General features: G+C 44.7%; 1 protein-coding gene across 1 annotated transcript; it reads left to right on the top strand.

The window, feature by feature from the left end:
* The first annotated feature begins 1,504 nt into the window (after nt 1-1,504).
* LOC142574486 (sn-1-specific diacylglycerol lipase ABHD11-like) lies at nt 1,505-12,922 on the top strand. Its single transcript, XM_075683549.1, has 5 exons — nt 1,505-1,546; nt 3,217-3,390; nt 6,326-6,511; nt 7,595-7,779; nt 12,748-12,922. Exons 1-5 carry the CDS (start codon nt 1,505-1,507, stop codon nt 12,920-12,922), a joined length of 762 nt encoding a protein of 253 aa, XP_075539664.1.
* The last annotated feature ends 4,604 nt before the right edge of the window (nt 12,923-17,526 follow it).

Below are 17,526 nucleotides of genomic sequence, written 5' to 3'. Positions count from 1 at the left end.
AAATAAACGTGTCCGCATTAGAGATTAGTGAGAGGCTATTAGAGGTTTGGTGGCAGAAAAGTGGGGAGACCACAAACAACGTAAGTGTACAAAAACGAAGTATTCAATAGTGGTTCAGAAAGTTTCATGCTGGGAATTCTTTGGGCTTTTCTTTTGTTTAAAGGTAGGTAAGACATTAGGCAAAACAAGAACAAGAGCTTGGTGGCGCAACCCACCAGCCCGTTTAAAAGCAAACGCTCATAGAATGCACTCATCCACCCACCCACGCACCCACGCACGCACGCACGCACGCTCCTGAACTACCTTCCGACGCGGCGCGCATGACAGCGACAGCAGTGGAAAAGTCGAAGGAAGACTCAAAGGAAGCTTCGCTTAAAAAAAAGAAAAAGTAATGAAACGGTACGCAAATATCCTCACTGCTACAAATATGCGCCTTCAAGTGCATCGTTCCTTGCTTAAAGTGTCTGCTCGGTCGGCCGCACTCCGAATAATCCTGGATCAGGGAAGCAGTAAGCTGGGCCGATCCCGGAGGTAGTCTACTACGCGGTTGCGTGGGTCACGTGGCTCCTCTGGTGGCGGTCTCCGCGCATTGCCAGGCAAGCACGTAATCGGTGTTACGAAAAACACGGTGCAGATGATGAACAGTCTTATATGCAGCGTTTAATTAATCGCTCCTAGAAAGCTTCGCTTCGCATAAACTCAAACGAGTGCGTTCGGTGTGCACACTGATTGATTGATTGATTGATTGATTGATTGATTGATTGATTGATTTTCAGGAGCGGAGCAGTGCGCCTCTCTTACACTCTCCACGAGTCGGAAGACGCCGCAACTGCGTCCACACTGCCGCCGATTGTAGCGCTGCACGGACTGTTTGGCCGCAGGGAGAACCTGACCGCTGTTTCTAAAGCGCTGGCCGCTGCGACGGGTCGTAACGTAATACACATCTTTATCACTGCTTATTTTTCTTTCTTTTTGTCTGCTGTGCGTCAAATACTCGCTGTGACCTTAAAGCGATATTTATGGCGACTCTGAAATGAATCGCTGCAGTTAGGCACGTGCCCACGGGGGGCGCGGGGGCGCCCGGGCCACCCCCGAAATTAAGTGGCGTAACCCCCCCCCCCCCATCCGCCCACGCCATCACTCCTCACACACATGCCTAAAGCGCCGACAAATCAATGTACTCGGCGGTCAACATTTTGCTGCCTTTCACAGCGAAAGCAGTGTATTTCTAACTTCTGTAGTCCTTTTCGGCGTCCGTTAATCGAAAAAAATCATCACGTAAGCCGATCCTGGTAATAGTGCAAAAAGGGTCCAAGATCAATGGCACATACCCCTGTGGACTCAAGAACTATACATAACGCGCCCTTCGGCATCTTCGGGATGAGCCCACGTTTGGGGAGCGCTTAACGCCTGCTTCACTCCCACCGCGGGTCGGCCCGGCATTGCACTACCTTCGGGATCGGCCCACACATGGGAAGCGCTTAACGCGCGTTTCACCTCCACCATGGGTCAGCCCGCCATTACGCTACCTTCGGCATGGACCAACGTATGGGGAGCGCTTAAGAGGAAGCTTTAGCTCGGGTGCTCCTATCTAAATACATGTAAAAAGAGAATTCGTTTTTTCTCGGCAACCACTGCACCAATTTTGACGAGGTTTGTTGCATTTAAAAGAAAAACTTAAATTCTAGTGACTGTTGGTTTCGAATTTTTGAGTTAGGGCGTCAATCTTTTATTAAAAACTGGCGAAAATCAGAAATTTCCAAAAAACTAAACGGCCAAGTTTACAACTCCGTAACTCCTAAAGGAAAAACGATAATACAATTCTGTGAAATGCATCTAATAGTACATCTAAAGCGGACAAAATTGATATATTACACATGAATCTCAAAAAATTTAGTAACATGAAAATACAGCTTTTGCAGAACCCTTGTAAACAACGTAACAAATTCACGTAAGATGTAAAATGACATATTGAATTTGTCCGCTTTCAATGATCTAATGGATGCCGTTCATAGAACCGCAATATCTGTTTTTGATACAGAGCTATCAATCTTTAAAAATTGTGCTTCTATTTTTTTCAAACGGTCAAATATTTGAAAATCGTTTTAAGAAAATTGAAGCCCTAAATAGAAATTCCGCTTCCTACAGTCACTGTAATTCAACTTTCTCTTTCAAATGCAACAAATTTCATTAAAATCGGTCCAGGGGTTATCTCATAAAAACGTTTTTGCGTTTTACATGTATTTGAATAGGCCGCGTCGGAGTTGTGCCCGAGCTAAAGCTTCTTCTTAACGCCTGCTTTACCTCCGCCGCGGATGGGCCCGGTATTGCAATATCTTCGGGATCGGCCTAGGTATGGTGAGTTCTTAATGCCTGCTTCACCTCCGCCGCGGATTGGCCCGGTATTGCAATATCTTCGGGATCGGCCTAGGTATGGGGAATTCTTAACGCCTGCTTCACCTCCACCGCGGGTCGGCCAATATTGCAGTATATTCAGGCCGACCCGCAGCGGAGGTGAAACACTTTGCTTTTCATTTGATAGGTTCAACCTTCTTTGTTTAGACTGATGTCAGGGGCCAGGAAAGGGATTCGGTTCATAGTCATCTGGTCTGTATGCTCGTGTAACGAGTTGTGACCGGAGAAAACGCCAGTTGCGTTTAACTTTTCCTTTTGCTTCATTATTTCCTCGATTGACGGCTCGCCGCGACGCTGGCAGATCCTCGGAACCATATATCAGCGATATGGGTTAGATAAGGTGGAAAATGAAATATTGTAAAACAGTGTCCCTTATCAGACCCTGCAATAACCGTTCAACCCATAAGCACTGTGACTGTCACCCGTTACGTGCAGTTAGCTCCAGCATAGCCTGCCTTCGCGTTGCGCAATAAATCAACTGCTACTACAGTAACGTTGCTCTTGCACAGGCAATCACTCACTCACTCACTCACTCACTCACTCACTCACTCACTCACTCACTCACTCACTCACTCACTCACTCACTCACTCACTCACTCAATGCTCTTGCACAGGCAATCAATCAATCAATCAATCAATCAATCAATCAATCAATCAATCAATCAATCAATCAATCAATCAATCAATCAATCAATCAATCGATCGATCGATCGATCGATCAATCATTCAATGCTCTTGCACAGGCAATCAATCATTCGCTCACTCACTCACTCCCTCACTCAATCAAATCTCTACACGCAGGTGTTCGCTGTGGATCTGCGCAACCACGGCGACAGCCCCCACACGGACGACATGGACTACGCGCTGATGTGCGCCGACCTAGAGCTGTTCTTGCACGATCGGGGCCTGCGCAGGGTGGCCTTCGTAGGACACAGCATGGGCGGACGGGCGGCCATGAAGCTCGCCGTCACCAAGGTCAGCGAGCGCCCGCGTCACACTTCGGCGATCGCTTCTCCCATTTAGACATTCAGCAGTGAATCTACGCAAAAGTGCCAAACGTGTTCGAAATGGCACGTGGCTCGCGTATTTCACAACTTGGAAGCGCCTCACTCGCTCGAAAGACTGCCACTTGAGAAGTTCTCTTGAATGTCCATGCCGATGCACGGTTTGTGTTGCGGACCTTCGAGAGGCCGCTTCTTCTGCCGAGTGCGCTGCAAACATGCATGTGGCGTTTCTGCGTGGCACGGACTTTAGTAGCGTTTAATGAATGTGTGCCTATGTGTTGTTTGTAGGGTCTTCTTAAAAACAATCATCTACACCTTATTTCTCATTAATAATATCGTTATTTTATTAGCCTTTATTCTTCGTTATTTCTTGCCTTTCACCCTAATAACCTGGACGGATAGGCGGAGTTATGCTACAAATTTATTATAACCTCTCTCTCTCTCTCCTCTCTCCCTCTCTCTCTCTCTCTCTATATATATATATATATATATATATATATATATATATATATATAATCAATCGCTGGCGTCGCATGTGCTGCCTCTGCAGGTGAGCCCGTGTTCAGATTTGTCCAAATTTAAGCGATGTACTGAGGCTGCTGGGGTGTCGACAGCGATGCGCCCTTGCTCCACAACTTGGTTGCTAATGCCGTTCAAACACGGGGAAATAACGGACCACAGCGATGTATACCTCTCGGAAAGTATTTATTACCCTCGTAATCTATATACTCCAAGCAGATCAGCCAGTTGTGCAAACTATCACTGAGATATTCCTCGAAAATAACGCACTTTTGGTTGGGGTATTTCTTTTTTATTTATTCATTTACTTAAGATACTCTCAAAGCCTAATGACGCTACAGAGAGGTGTGGTTGCACATTATATAACTTGAGATACAGCAGTCTGAAAAGGTGAATGATCCTGATTGCCGGAGACCGAGGCGGGAAGGTGGCTCCATTCTGATGCTTTCTCGCGCAGCAATGGAGTAGAAGAAAATGTTTGTACGGCAACTTGGTACTTGTGTCTTGACGTTGTGGTTGATTCGCGGTGGCATGTAAGGGGGTGATACAAGAGGGTAGTTTAAAAAAAATTTTGGGTTATTATAGTACATTTCATGAAAGAGTGACAACCGGGTGGGTTTCTTTCTTCATGATAGGTCTGGCAAGTGAAGGCTAGTTTTGACAGCGGAAATACCGCCATCTTGGGTTATACTGGCGGCCACGTCGTCTGGCGCTGCTGCATACACGTGGATGCTCATGCACACATGTGGGAAAAAGATGCAACAAAGTGGCGCCAGGGCACATTATAAAATAGTCTAGACACTTAAAACCGTATAATGGTCTAAATCGGTCTTTAACTCACACCCAATTGCATCCTAAAAAGAGTGTAGAGGCGTGCGTTTCAAGTTTATTTACACCCTTATTCACATTTGAGAGTGTAAGGGTGCGAGTTATACACCAATCTGCCCCCTTATATACATTTAAGGATGTAAATTATTTTCCAGCATAAGTATTCGCGCGCACCGGCAAGAAGAAAGAGCAAAATTATTCAGTTAAGGTGAGCTTAGCCAGCGGGCTCTATATAGCCTGATCCTATGTACTCTGCTCGAGCGAAGAATGTGGGTTTATAGGATAAGGAGAACAGATAAAGGGGCATGTATAGAGTTGTATCCCCAATCCCACAGCAGTGCTTATGACGCCGCGGACCACTTCGATGTTGTGTACACATATTTCAGAAACTTGCCCTCAACGTCAGCATTGCACACTGAGGGAAGGTATTGTCCGCGAAGACATGTAGGGAATGTCGATGCGGAACAGGGAAGTAGAATCTGGGGCCCGGCACCCTTTTGGTGGCCAGGTGCAAGGCGATCACTAAAAAAATAAAGAAATACGACCTTTAGAAGGCTGGAAGAACTGCGACTACCGCGCACTTTAAGTTAAAGCCAGCGTCGGGAGATCAGAAAGAGTCGCACGAATTGAGGTCAGTCAATGTAGATGCTCCAGCATGCTCTCGATCTTGTCCTCTGCGGTACCTTCAGTGCATTTCTTTTTCAAGGGTACCACCATGCTTGTTGTAATTAAGTTCACCAATTGTACTTATAGTTCGGGGTAGCGGTGCGGTATGAGGCGTAGTGTTGATGAACCTTACACATTGGCTGGAATACTGTTCCCTCGGCATTCTGACCGTGTAATGCACACACACTCTGCCTTGGATGCAGCAACACAGCAGCAGGGAATGCCGCATCATACGAAACGACTGCGAAGGGCGCCGCATAACTCGCTTAATGCAGCGTCTGCGGTTTGCAGTTGTACGCGCGCTATAAAAAGTTCGCTGGCTCGGTTACGCGAAAGTCTGGCGTCGTTGACGGCGGCGCGACCAAGCCATGGTGCCAAAAAACGGCCGACGGCGCAAAGAGTAAAAGCACGTCAAAAAATGTTCGGATTCAGTCAAATTTCTGTAATAAGTTCATCTAAATAAAGCAAAGTAATGGCGTTGGAAAGAAAACTTAGTACGCTTCGGTCTGAGTGGGAATCGAACCCGAGCCACCGGGATGCGAGACGAGCACACTTCCCCAGCACCACGACGGCTCCACGGTTGCGCCCTGCTATAAAAGGGTGCCTAGTGCGCGCCTCCTTGCACACGTCACGTCACAGCCATGTGGATGAATAAAAAACGCGTCCTAAAGATTGCGTAATTGGTCACGTGACGGCGCAGCCAGTGGGGGAGGATGTGGCACCACATCGTGCGTGTGTAAAATGAGTATATATATTTTATGACGTTCCGAGATCTACAAACGGTGTAACGCTTTCACATTGCCACACGTAAATTTTTTTCTCTTCTTTCTTCCTTCTTTCTTATTTTTCGTTTTTTTAACACGTTCTTGTCGCCCCAATTCATATTCTCGCAGCCCTCTGTGGTGGAGCGCCTGGTCGTGGTTGACATCGCGCCTAGCGCCCTACCGCAGGCCCTGGTCAATGTATGGCTGCCTTGGCAAATAAACGCGATGGAACACATCTTGTCGTTGCTGTCACCGGACATGAGCCTCGATCAGGCTGTTCAGCTGGCCGATGAATACCTCAGCAGAGAAGTTACCGTGAGTAATAGCCCTTCTCGTGAAAGAGCATTCAGCCGAGCTCGCGCTGGGCTGCTCATAAACGGTGGTCAATTGTGGATTAAACCGAATGCTTCGATTTAGACGCGCATAACCTAAACAGAATAAAAGAGCGCTCTCTGTGGTTACGTTTGCTGTCATGTTTGCTGCGTCATGCTGTCGCGTTATAAAAATTCGGAAGGTGTTTCTTTTTCTTCCTTTTTTTATTAAATGTATGGTGCAGGAGATGAAGACATCATGAGTGATGCCTGTCATTCTCTTCTTATTTCACATTTAATTTGCTTGCTCAGCCTTGGAATACTTAGCAAACATAAGCCTAATAACGTGATCTTTTGGGCGTAGTATTGATATATCGCAGCTAGCTAGCACTGGAAGAGACACAAGAACGGAAAAAGAAAAAGTAAGAAAACTGACGACGAAGCGCTTGGTTTGTATATCTAACTTTGGCACGTGACTTGGTGACTTTCCAACACGTCTTACTACATCAAGACCTCATGCGTGGGCGCATGCTAATAGAGACACATGCCATAGAGGAACTTACCAACTCTCCTGAGTTCTTTCGTAATGTTTACGAATCGAGGTTCGTTTCACAATTTTACGAACATGTTGCATCAAGTTCTACGAAAAAATAACTTGTGTTCGCGAAAAGGTTGAGCTAGTCGGTCTCCGAAGCTCCCGTAGGAAGCCGGCTATCTGTACTTGGAAGCAATGGAAAGTACGTTCGGTGCGATGTGGGGGCCAAGTTTTAAAGATAGTAGGTTAATTAGGGGTATTTCTGGGATAATTACCCAGCACTCTTCTTTTTTGTCACTTCAGTGGCGTTATATCATGAAGCGCGGAAAATGTTGCCCGTTGTCCTGGGAGACCTGGACGTAACGCCGAGTTTACATTTGGAGGAAATGGCGGAGAGGCTTCTTTTTTTTTCAGTTGCGCGTACCACGTTTAAAGGTTCCGATGGTAATTGGGCTGCCATTCTGTAAGCTCACACAAATCTCCTGTGACTTTTTCTTTCTTTAAGGTCCCGTTCTGTAATCGTCATTCGACGTTTATGCTATTTTCCGGCAGAAACCCTACGTCCGCAGCTACTTGCTAGCGAACCTGCGCAAGGGACCTCGTATGTACGAGTGGCAGCCCAACCTCAAGGCCATCAGACAGAACCTCGACATACTGGGCGATGCTCACTACCTCAACAACGAAATCTCTCACGTCGAAGCACTGTTCATCTCTGCCTACAGATCTATATACATCACGTAAGAGCACGTTGCCTGTTGTCCTCTAACAAAAAGGATACGAGAACGGTGAATGAGTATCGTTAGAAGCTTTTTTATTCTTAATGTTTTTAATGAAAGTTACTAACTAATGTTTAGTCTGTTACTTTTTTGTTGCTTGCGTATCTTCTGTTTACTTTCAGTTCAGATTTCACCGTAGCGTTCTGCAGTAGTGCGTCAGACATATCGCTAGGCTAACATCTCTTGCTCTCTCTGGTTGCCTTCGTTGCGCACTCTGCCCAGCATAATACGATTCACGGCTGTCACCGCGGCGTTTGCTTGCCGAACGTTTTATGCGTTGCTGAAAAAGGGGAAGCCCAGCCCTCGCACCCAAAGTTTATTGAGGGATGTGGGTGTAGGGGTGAATTTTGAACACCCGGAAATTCAGCTATACGGGAAACCGGGAATTTATCCTACCTGGTGCAATTTCTATACCACCGTGTCGTGAAATTGCAGAACAACTGCCACGACTGAACAGCGAACTTCGAAATAAACGGAACACTTTCGAAGGGGCTGATTGTTAATTTGTCTTGACAGTTCTGAATTTGTTGGCCTGCCTAGTATTGCGAGATTTCAACTTTCTACTTTTGCCAGTATTTTTGTTACTTTGTACTCACGTTTGTCTCACATTATAATGATAAATGGAGAGTTTCACTGCAATCTTTGCTTGGATTTGGAACCGTGGTCTGCATGGGAGTTTTAACCAATTACTCTACCGTTCAAATGACCATAAAATGAAACTGAGAAACTGAGTATGGCGCTGTGTCGGGACACGCTTCGTGTCTCAGCGAATTTATTTATTTGTTTTCTTTATTTATTACATACTGCAGACCAATCTGGTCCAAGCAGGACGGGCAATACAATTTACAGAATATCTGTTTTACACAAGAGGAGAACAACAACAAGAAAAGAAACATGATAGTACCAGAGAAAAGAACACAAAGAGACAATCATCTAGTCATATAGCGCGTCATAAGGTTCTGTTAGGCTATTTCAGTCGGACACAGAACGCGGAAAAAAAGGAAAACTTATAAATGCCTGTTCTTGCAAAGTAAGGGGTTAGAAAGTGTGTTTGGTAATGTCGCGTAGGTCTTGTGGCCAAAGGGGAAAGAAACTGTGTCTGATCAATAGCCATTTTACCGTTAAGAAGTAAGTTTAAAAAATTCAAACAACATTTTTTTCTTCTCGATTCAAGTAGCTCAATGTTAGCTTTCATGAGCTCAGAAGTAGAATCAGTATACTTGAATTTGGAATAGATAAACCTGATAGCTTTTCGCTGAATCCTTTCTAACTTCTCAATGTTAAGCTTAGTATAAGGATCCCAATCAATAGAGCAATATTCAAGCTTAGGTCGTATGAATGTGAAATAGCTAAGAAGTTTGACCTTAGGAGGAGAATTACGAAGTTTATGTCTGAAGTAACAATGTCTGCGGAAAGCTGAAGAGCAAATGTTATCAATGTGCAGATTCCAAGAGAGGTTATTAGTGATTGTCACTCCTAGGTATTTGTAACTGTAACCTATTTCAAAGGAAGAGGTGTCAGGTTATAAATATATTTGAGAGGAGTTTTCTTAAGCGTTACACAAGGATAAACAGTTTTATCGGTATTAACAGTCATGCCAAAATCTGTGCACCACTTAGATACATTAATGAGATTAGAATCCAACTCAACCTGATCATGTACACCTCTGATTTTACGAAATAAGACAACATCATCTGCAAATAACCTCATTTGTGCTCCAGCAGTAATTACGGAAACAATGTCATTTATCTATAAAAAATACAGCAAGGGTCCTAGAACGCTTCCTTGAGGCACATCTGATGTTACAGGAAGACTGCAGGAATGAAAACCGTCAATTGAAACAAACTGCGTTCGGTTTTGTAAGTAATCGGAAACCCAAGAGACCAAAATGTCGGGAAGGTTAATATTTATGAGTTTATTGAGCAATTTATCATGAATAACTCTATCAAATGCTTTACTAAAATCCAAGAATATCGCGTCAATTTGTCCGCAATTATCTATGCATGCTGCAAATGAATGTACTACCATGACCAATTATGCTGCAGTAGAGAAATTTCTTCTAAATCCGTGTTGAAAGCTTGAGCTTATAGAGTTTTCCTCAAGAAATTGGGCGATGCGTTTTGCTACAACGTGTTCCCATAATTTACAACAAGATGTTAAGGATATCGGGCGATAATTTTCTAATGACAAACGGTCACGTTTTTTATAGACGGGTATAACTTGAGCTATCTGCCATTCATCAGGTAGCCTCGCACTTAATATTGAACATCGAAACAAGACCACAAGAAATTTAGCGATAGTTTCGGCATAACGAGGAAACGAGGAAAAATATTGGGCAAACCATCAGGACAGCAAGTCGATTTTGTTTTCAGATTTAACAGCATTGCGACTACACCATGATATGAAATAAAATCAACCTGGGATGCTCAAAATGCCCCGTGACGCAGACTCAGGGTTGTACTTGCCTTTGAAAACACTCCAGTAAAATAAGTATTAAAATACTCAGCGATGACTTGTGGATCTGTAATAGAGATGCCATCAACCGACACCTGCGTCACGTGCCTGTCAGCATGGCTGAAGTAATATTAAAATTTTCTTGGTTCATTATTCATAAAGTTGGGCAACGTTGTTGTGACAACGAAGTCCTTAGCCTCGTAAATTGCACGTGTGAGCTCGTTTTTGATACCATTAGCGAGAATAGGATTGGGAGTAGACCTTCTAGCCCGTTTTAGTTTCCGTTTCAAATGAACAATTTTTCGCGTGACCCAGGGTGTACGTTTGTGCGCTTTCTTTCGCTTGTTTTTGGTACGAACGTATTCAAACAATAATTGCACATATCAGCGAACTTTTTCCATAGCAAACATACATTATGATGCTCTTCAGCAAAATCAATCAGGCAATTTTCCATACGTGCAATCACAGAAGCATCATTCTAAAATCTCTAAAATAGCGTATGCTAGTAGTTTTATGAGAAGCAAATTTCACTAGGGGAATTGACATATATAAAAAACAGTGGTCTGATAAACCTTCTTCAACTATGACAGTGTGTTCAATAAAATCCCGGTTTATAAAGGCCAAATCTAATATCGAGCAAGATGAACCCTGGATGCCAGTGGGCTGTTTGACAATTTGAACCAGGTCATGAGTGAGCATAATATTAAAGACAATATTCATATTTTTGCTCAATTTGCTAGTTCCTTGCAGTCGCTCCCAGTCGACGCTGGGCAAATTAAAATCACCCAGCAACATAACTTTCTTATTGCGACAGAAGTACATACACTCTTGCAATTTAAATAGGTAATCAGGAGTACAATCAGGTGGCCTGTAGCATGCTATCAGGATGAAGCTATGACCCCAGCAAGATATTTTTAAGCATAAACACTCAAGATCGCGCAAGCAGTCGAGTACCACTGCCTCAATTGACGATTTAACAAGGATTGCTACGCCCCCGCGCCTCGTTTATCTGTCTCCGCGAAAAACTTTATAAGAAGGAAAGGCTAGGTCGTCTGCTATGTCGCTGTGCAACCAAGTTTGAGTAACGACTGAAATGTGTGGGTCATGTTCAATTAACTTTAATTCCAGGCTATCTTTCTTGTTAATAATGCTCCGGGCATTAATATTTAAAAGTCTCAGGTACTTTCTCTTTGGCTTAGCTCGAGTAACATGACTAACGGTTTCATGGTATAAGTGTGATGAAGTGCTGCTTTGGATACTACTGCTCAAGTTTTGTGCTGCATTCGCATGCAACTGCGCGTCAAAGGGCGATTTGGTTTGTTGTTTCAGTTTTTCTGCAGAAGTGCTTTATCATTTTTGTTTTCCTCCCGCACACAGGCCACGTTATTGATATACAGTTTATCAAAAGCCAAAGAAACCTTATCATGCTTTTCACGGTTTGTTTTTGCGCTTGCCCATTACTTTCTTCTGACCTCACGCACTCTAAGCGAGAAATCTTCGCCAATAGAACATTCATTATGTTTTAGTTTATAACATTTCTTTATAATTTTTACTTTGTTACGCGAGTCCGTTAACTTGAGAATCACGGACCTCAACATTCTAGTGTGGTCGGCCCAACCTGTGAATGCGCTCTATATCAATGTCATTAATTTCAAGAATTTTCTTAAAGATACCTTCATTGACGGCCTTTTCAAGTGATTCGGTATCCTCTTTTTCAGATTCCGGAAGACCATAAGTGATTAAATTGGATCGTTTGCTATGGTTCTCTAAATCGTCAATTCGCGCCTCAAGTGACTGAATTGTGTTACTAATGTGTTCAATCTGATTCTGGCATGAAAAAATTTTCTCTTCCAAGACAGCCAGAGCGTCCAATTTAACATCAATAGCGGATAATCTTATGTCTTTGATTTCTTTGATGTCGGATGCCATCAATTTCAGTTGATTGGCAATTTGTGATAGGTCAAGACCAGGATTTGACTCAATATCCCCTCCAAGTACCAACAACAGTCGGAGTGAATTAAGTACCACATGCGATACAAAACTCATCAATGGGCACGGAAGCATCAGCAAACATGGGCTGTTAGGTTGAAAACATTTATCATGATAATGATTTAGCCGGGACTATCTAGATTTTAGCGTGAACGAGATCAGTAAATTTGTGCGCTAACGCTGTTGAAGGCCCCCCCATACCGAACCTTGCCGCTGAAAAAAAAAATAACAGAAAAAGGAATTTATGCTATACACCTGGAAATAAACAAATCAGCATCGCGACAGTTGTGGTCCAGTTATTCGCAAACATGCCTGTAATGGATCTCTCCCGAGAATCCTTAGCACTCACGTAGAAGCACGGCCCATGGAATACAGTTGCGCCTTTTAGAGCACAGTTTGCGAACCGCCGACACAAACGTGTGAATTTTGTCTTGTGCGTACACTGGGGTTTGGCTTGGGTAAACCGAGACTGCTTCGTCTTCGCAGGGACGAGAATATGAAAGCCATCAAGCAGACATTTCCCGAAGCACGCGTCGTTACCGTAAAGGACTCCAACCACTGGGTCTACAACGACAAGAGAGAAGAGTTTGTTGACTTGGTCAGGGACTTCATGACAGCGCGTCGCCCGGAATCACAGCTGAAAACTCTGTCCGCCGCTTGAATGAGGAAGAACAAGGAGGGCAGTGCGATAAGCGATCGCGAATTCGGCGCTGCTGCGCGCCGAGCTACAGAATCAGTGGTTCGACAAAGTCGAGGCCATCGACACCCATTTCCACCTATTCCTGCGCGCGTTTCGTGTATAGTCTCCGTCACTCTTCGACACTTTTGCTTCAGAATAGAAGTGTATTGTCGAAGGTTGATGTAACGGCGACGTAAGGGGCAGAGGGGTCTTCGGTCGGTGTTGAGCGCCTAACAAGAATGAGTGTGGCGACAAACTGGGGCCGGCTACGCCCCTTCTTTAGCCGTTCCTGTACGATTTTCGTCTAATATTAATCACTCTTCGGCACTTTTCCTTCGGGATAAAAGTGTGTCATTGAAGATTTGATGTAGCGCTGAAGCAATGTGGAGAGGTGTCTGTGATCGTAAACTATTGCCACACCCTCTTATGTTTTTATGCGTGGTCATATCTATTGGGAACACACGCATGATATAGGCGTATATATTTACAGTAACCCAACGCTTTCCCCACCTTCCCACACCTATTTCACACGCGAATAAAATTCCTGGCTGGGATTAGGTTGTTGAGCATGAGTACAGAGCCCGCTGACAAGTGCGTCATCGGAAAAAAGATAGATAGAATGGAACAATCACATGTGCCTTGTCAAGTATCTGGGCTCTTCCACGCAATATTGTTTCGTTTCAATGCGCTCACGTTGACGAGAGGAGAAAGAAAGCAATATATATGAAAAAAAAGACTACGTCAAATTAAGGGATTTCGATAAAACACTCTTTCTGAGTCCCCAAAAAATAAAGGAGATGTTATGGGGTTTTACGTGCTGAAATCACGATTTCATAATAGGGCATGCCGTAGTGGGAGGCTCCGGAATAATTTCGACCACCTTGGCTTCATTAACGTGCACCTAAATCTAAGTACACTGGTGTTTTCGCCTCCATCGACATGCAGCCACCGGGGCTGAATGAATGAATGAATGAATGAATGAACCTTTAGATGACCCGAGAACTTAGTGGTACGACGCGATACCTTAGTGGGGTGAAGGGAAAGCAGAGAAAAGTATACGTCGATGCTAATACAGATTTTCGTCTAACCGGCTCGCCTCGCGGCTTCGCTTAGATTTACTTCCACAGTGCATGGGATCTGCGTGACTTTTTTTTCAGTCTATTGAGTGAAAGGGAAAGCAGGGAAATCAAATCTTCGCCTCCTTACAGGGACATTTTCGTACCATTTGGCTGAAATCAATTTCCCAATACTGCTATGCCTTCAGACAAACGCGGGGAAAAAACATTAACTTGAGCAGGGTGGACAAACTGATTGCAGTCTAAACTTCCCATTAAATATAGTAGGATAGTGGAAGTGAGTTACAGATGAAATAACCGAAAGTTGAGTTAGTTGGTCTATCTTGCAATTGCAGTGCGCAAAGGACATCCAGGCGTTGGAAAGCGCTTACAAACAGAGCCTTCACTCGATTGAATTATCTATGTGCAGAGCGCAAATATCCGCGATGAATGCGCATGCGCAGCAGGAATCAATCAGTCGGTCAGTTAATAAATCAATCAAACGAGCAAACAAACTAACAAAAAGCAAGCATATAAACACGCTCATACGATCAAACAAGCGAATACAGTCGAACGGCTCTCTACAACGAACTCTACTCTGCAACGAACTCTACAACGAAATTGCCTGTATAACAAAGTACCGAGTGCCGGGCCTAAGTCCTGCCTTTATATTGTGTTGTGAACACCTCCGCAACGAAGACCACTACAACGAAGTTACCCGTACCACTAAAGAATTCAGAGCCCCGACAACTGATTTCTTGCTGCAACGAACGCCGCGTTATCTGCCCTCCGCAGACTCCACTTGGCTGCGCTCCCCTGCAGTGCTAACCGCAGCGCTTGCGACGCACTCGACCAGCGTGCCGATGTCATCAAGTGTTACGGTCCTGCTGTACTGCTTCAGGACTCGCTCAAATCGTAGGGGGGTGGTTGTAACACACGAGTGGGTGCGACGGCTGACGAATGCGTCGCCGTTAATGACGATGTGGGGATGCTATCATAACTGACGACCCACGACGTCCTCGAAGCCTTCTAGGGCAGAAAGGCTGTAGAACCTGTAAACGGACGAGGAATATTTTGACAGCAAGGAAGGCTGTAAGGGAGTTCCGCGATCTGCAACATTACGTGACGTCGCCCCTGCGTTTCGGGGAGGTGCACACCGTGAAACTCGATGCACTGAGGTCGGCCACCGTCGCGCATTGCGCCATACATTGGGCACATACAGCGATAATTATCTGCATTTGTGTTCTCATGGCCACATATTTGCACAGGTGGTCTTCGCGTGCCTCTCAGTGTATAACTGTAAGAGAACCATCAAGCTTAATTTTGAACAGCCGGTGCACTGCCCCATTGTGGTGACGGCGAAGAATGATGCAGAGTCAGAACTGGGAGCTACAAATTAAAAACTCAGGGTGTCTACCAAGCTGACATTTCCAAATTTCCTGAGTTTTCCAGGTTTTCCCTGAGCACTTTTGCTAAATTCCCCGAATGAGCCAGAACTTTGTTTTATGTCAAGACAAGCTGACACCATGTTGCCCGATGCTGTCACTCTCTAGTAAGCATGTTAAAACAAAAAAATGACTTAATCCAGTTTGAATAGTAAGGAGTAATATCCATTTTATTTAAAAAGAAAACAGAATGAAGGTGTTAGTAAAACGCACAGTGAAAAAAATGATAAAACCCATTGCAAATTGATTCGAACATATTCAAATACGTATGTAAGGAGATGCATACATAAGTAAATATTTTTTTTAATATGAGCTATTTCTATCAAGTGATAGCAAGCTCATCGGTAGGAGGCCTGAACTTTGTCACAACTAAGATTCTCTCTCAGCAGCTGGGAAGTCAATCTCAACTGTCCTGACAATAACATACTCTCAGCCCGTACAAAACATCTCAGTGTTGGGTTTCACTGCTTTAAATAGCTTATTTTGGTTTGAATGAGGGACACCTGCATCTCGGCATCAACCAACACTTTGTTTTTTGAGCTCAAGCTCCTTCAAAGAGGTGGCGGCACTCTTCATTTCCCGTCAATTCCTCAGAACGTCGGTCCTTCCTGTTCTCATCCTCCTTCTGACACGTGTTCACCCCATGGATCATTTGAAGCATCCTCTTGCTCGGTTGTACAGTCAACGTCCGATTTTTCGGACTCCCTAGAGGCCGCAAAAACATCCGAAAAATCGGGCAGTCCGAAAAAAAAATGAATGCATGTCTCAAACTGCCTATAAGGGCTAAAATTGGCACAGGCACGTCCGCAGAAGTACTTAAGGCCTGCCAGTACACTTATTAGGCATATCAGTGCTCGTACTGTGACAGGAGATGGGGGTACACGCGCGTATAATTAAGGACTACATACTGTGTCCCGTGGCAATTGCCCCTTCCCGCGCTTGTTATGCTTCACCGCGTAACACTGCTGTAATGAGGCGACGCTCACTTTCGGAGACTGGCATTACGAAACACGCTGTGTGTGCTCTGCGAGCTTCGAAGCCAATGGCGAAGATTACAAACGTGGTGTTGGTGCCATTGCTGACAGCGGCGAATTCTTTCAATGAAAAACACGGCACCGCACGGCAAGAAGCTTAACAGTGAACGTAGAAGCAGCTAGGCTTAACGTTGCCGTGGTGGTGGCTACGGTTGCCGGCGGATCTGCGTGCGATAGTGCCAGTTCGAGGCGGCGAAATAATCAAAATGGCGGCGGTGGCAGCTTTGATTAATGCCATTTCAGACCTGCAGTCAGGGCAATATACATTGACTATATGGAGTACGTGGTGGTGCCGCAAAGCCGTGCAAATTATCGGGCATGTCCGAAAAAGCGTCTGGAAAATCGGTCGTTAACTACTCTTACTGGAGCCAGCATAACACGACTTTCGTTCCCTTTCAATAAAGCTACAGCTAATTTTCCCTGACATAGGCACAAATTCCATGAGTTTTCTCTGAGTTTTTCCAGATTGTTCAAATTCCCTGAGAATTCCCGGTTTTCCCGGTTTTTCCGGTTGGTAGACACCCTAAAACTATTTTATAGGACGAACTCGTGCCCCGAAAAACAAGTAACGCTCAATCGCAGCAACAGCGGCGAGCAAAGTCGGCGATGCTCGAAAATCTGATCATCGGATCAAGCGCGTCGGTCTTGATACATGACTCGTCGTATAGGTTCCAGCGTCGTCGCTGGTGCCTGCGTGCCCACCAGAAAGTACTATACGCAATTCGCATTGCGCGTTCAGTCAGATTACACGAGGCTCGGTGACAACACTCAACTGATAGAGCCATCGGTAATATTCCAGAAGGGAGGAGGAGGAAATAAAGGGAGAAGGCTAACATTGGAAAAAATTCCGATACACGCAGGCGCGTACTGCGCTGAGCAATATAATGTTTAAACTTTGTTAACCGACGAAAAGCGGTCACCGGAGAAATATAAGAGAAATACACGTGTCAATACGCTCGCACAACATTCCACGTATACATGGGATTTACCGCACCGCATGTTACGCGAGAAACGTCAAGCTGACCTGTAGCATTTAATAATAACTCCTCTAA

Source organism: Dermacentor variabilis, chromosome 3 (genome assembly GCF_050947875.1).
Source record: "Dermacentor variabilis isolate Ectoservices chromosome 3, ASM5094787v1, whole genome shotgun sequence".
NCBI lineage: Eukaryota > Metazoa > Arthropoda > Arachnida > Ixodida > Ixodidae > Dermacentor > Dermacentor variabilis.
The sequence above is the reverse complement of the archived record's forward strand: the minus strand, read 5'-3'. Positions and strand labels throughout refer to the sequence as shown.

Bases quoted from the DNA above. Each gene is read 5' to 3' on its own strand.
- LOC142574486 (XM_075683549.1), top strand. From the start codon at position 1,505: ATGGGTCAGCCCGCCATTACGCTACCTTCGGCATGGACCAAC. The intron at 6,512-7,594 runs GTGAGTAATAGC...ATTTTCCGGCAG, and splicing joins ACCTCAGCAGAGAAGTTACC to AAACCCTACGTCCGCAGCTA. The intron at 7,780-12,747 runs GTAAGAGCACGT...TCGTCTTCGCAG, and splicing joins TACAGATCTATATACATCAC to GGACGAGAATATGAAAGCCA.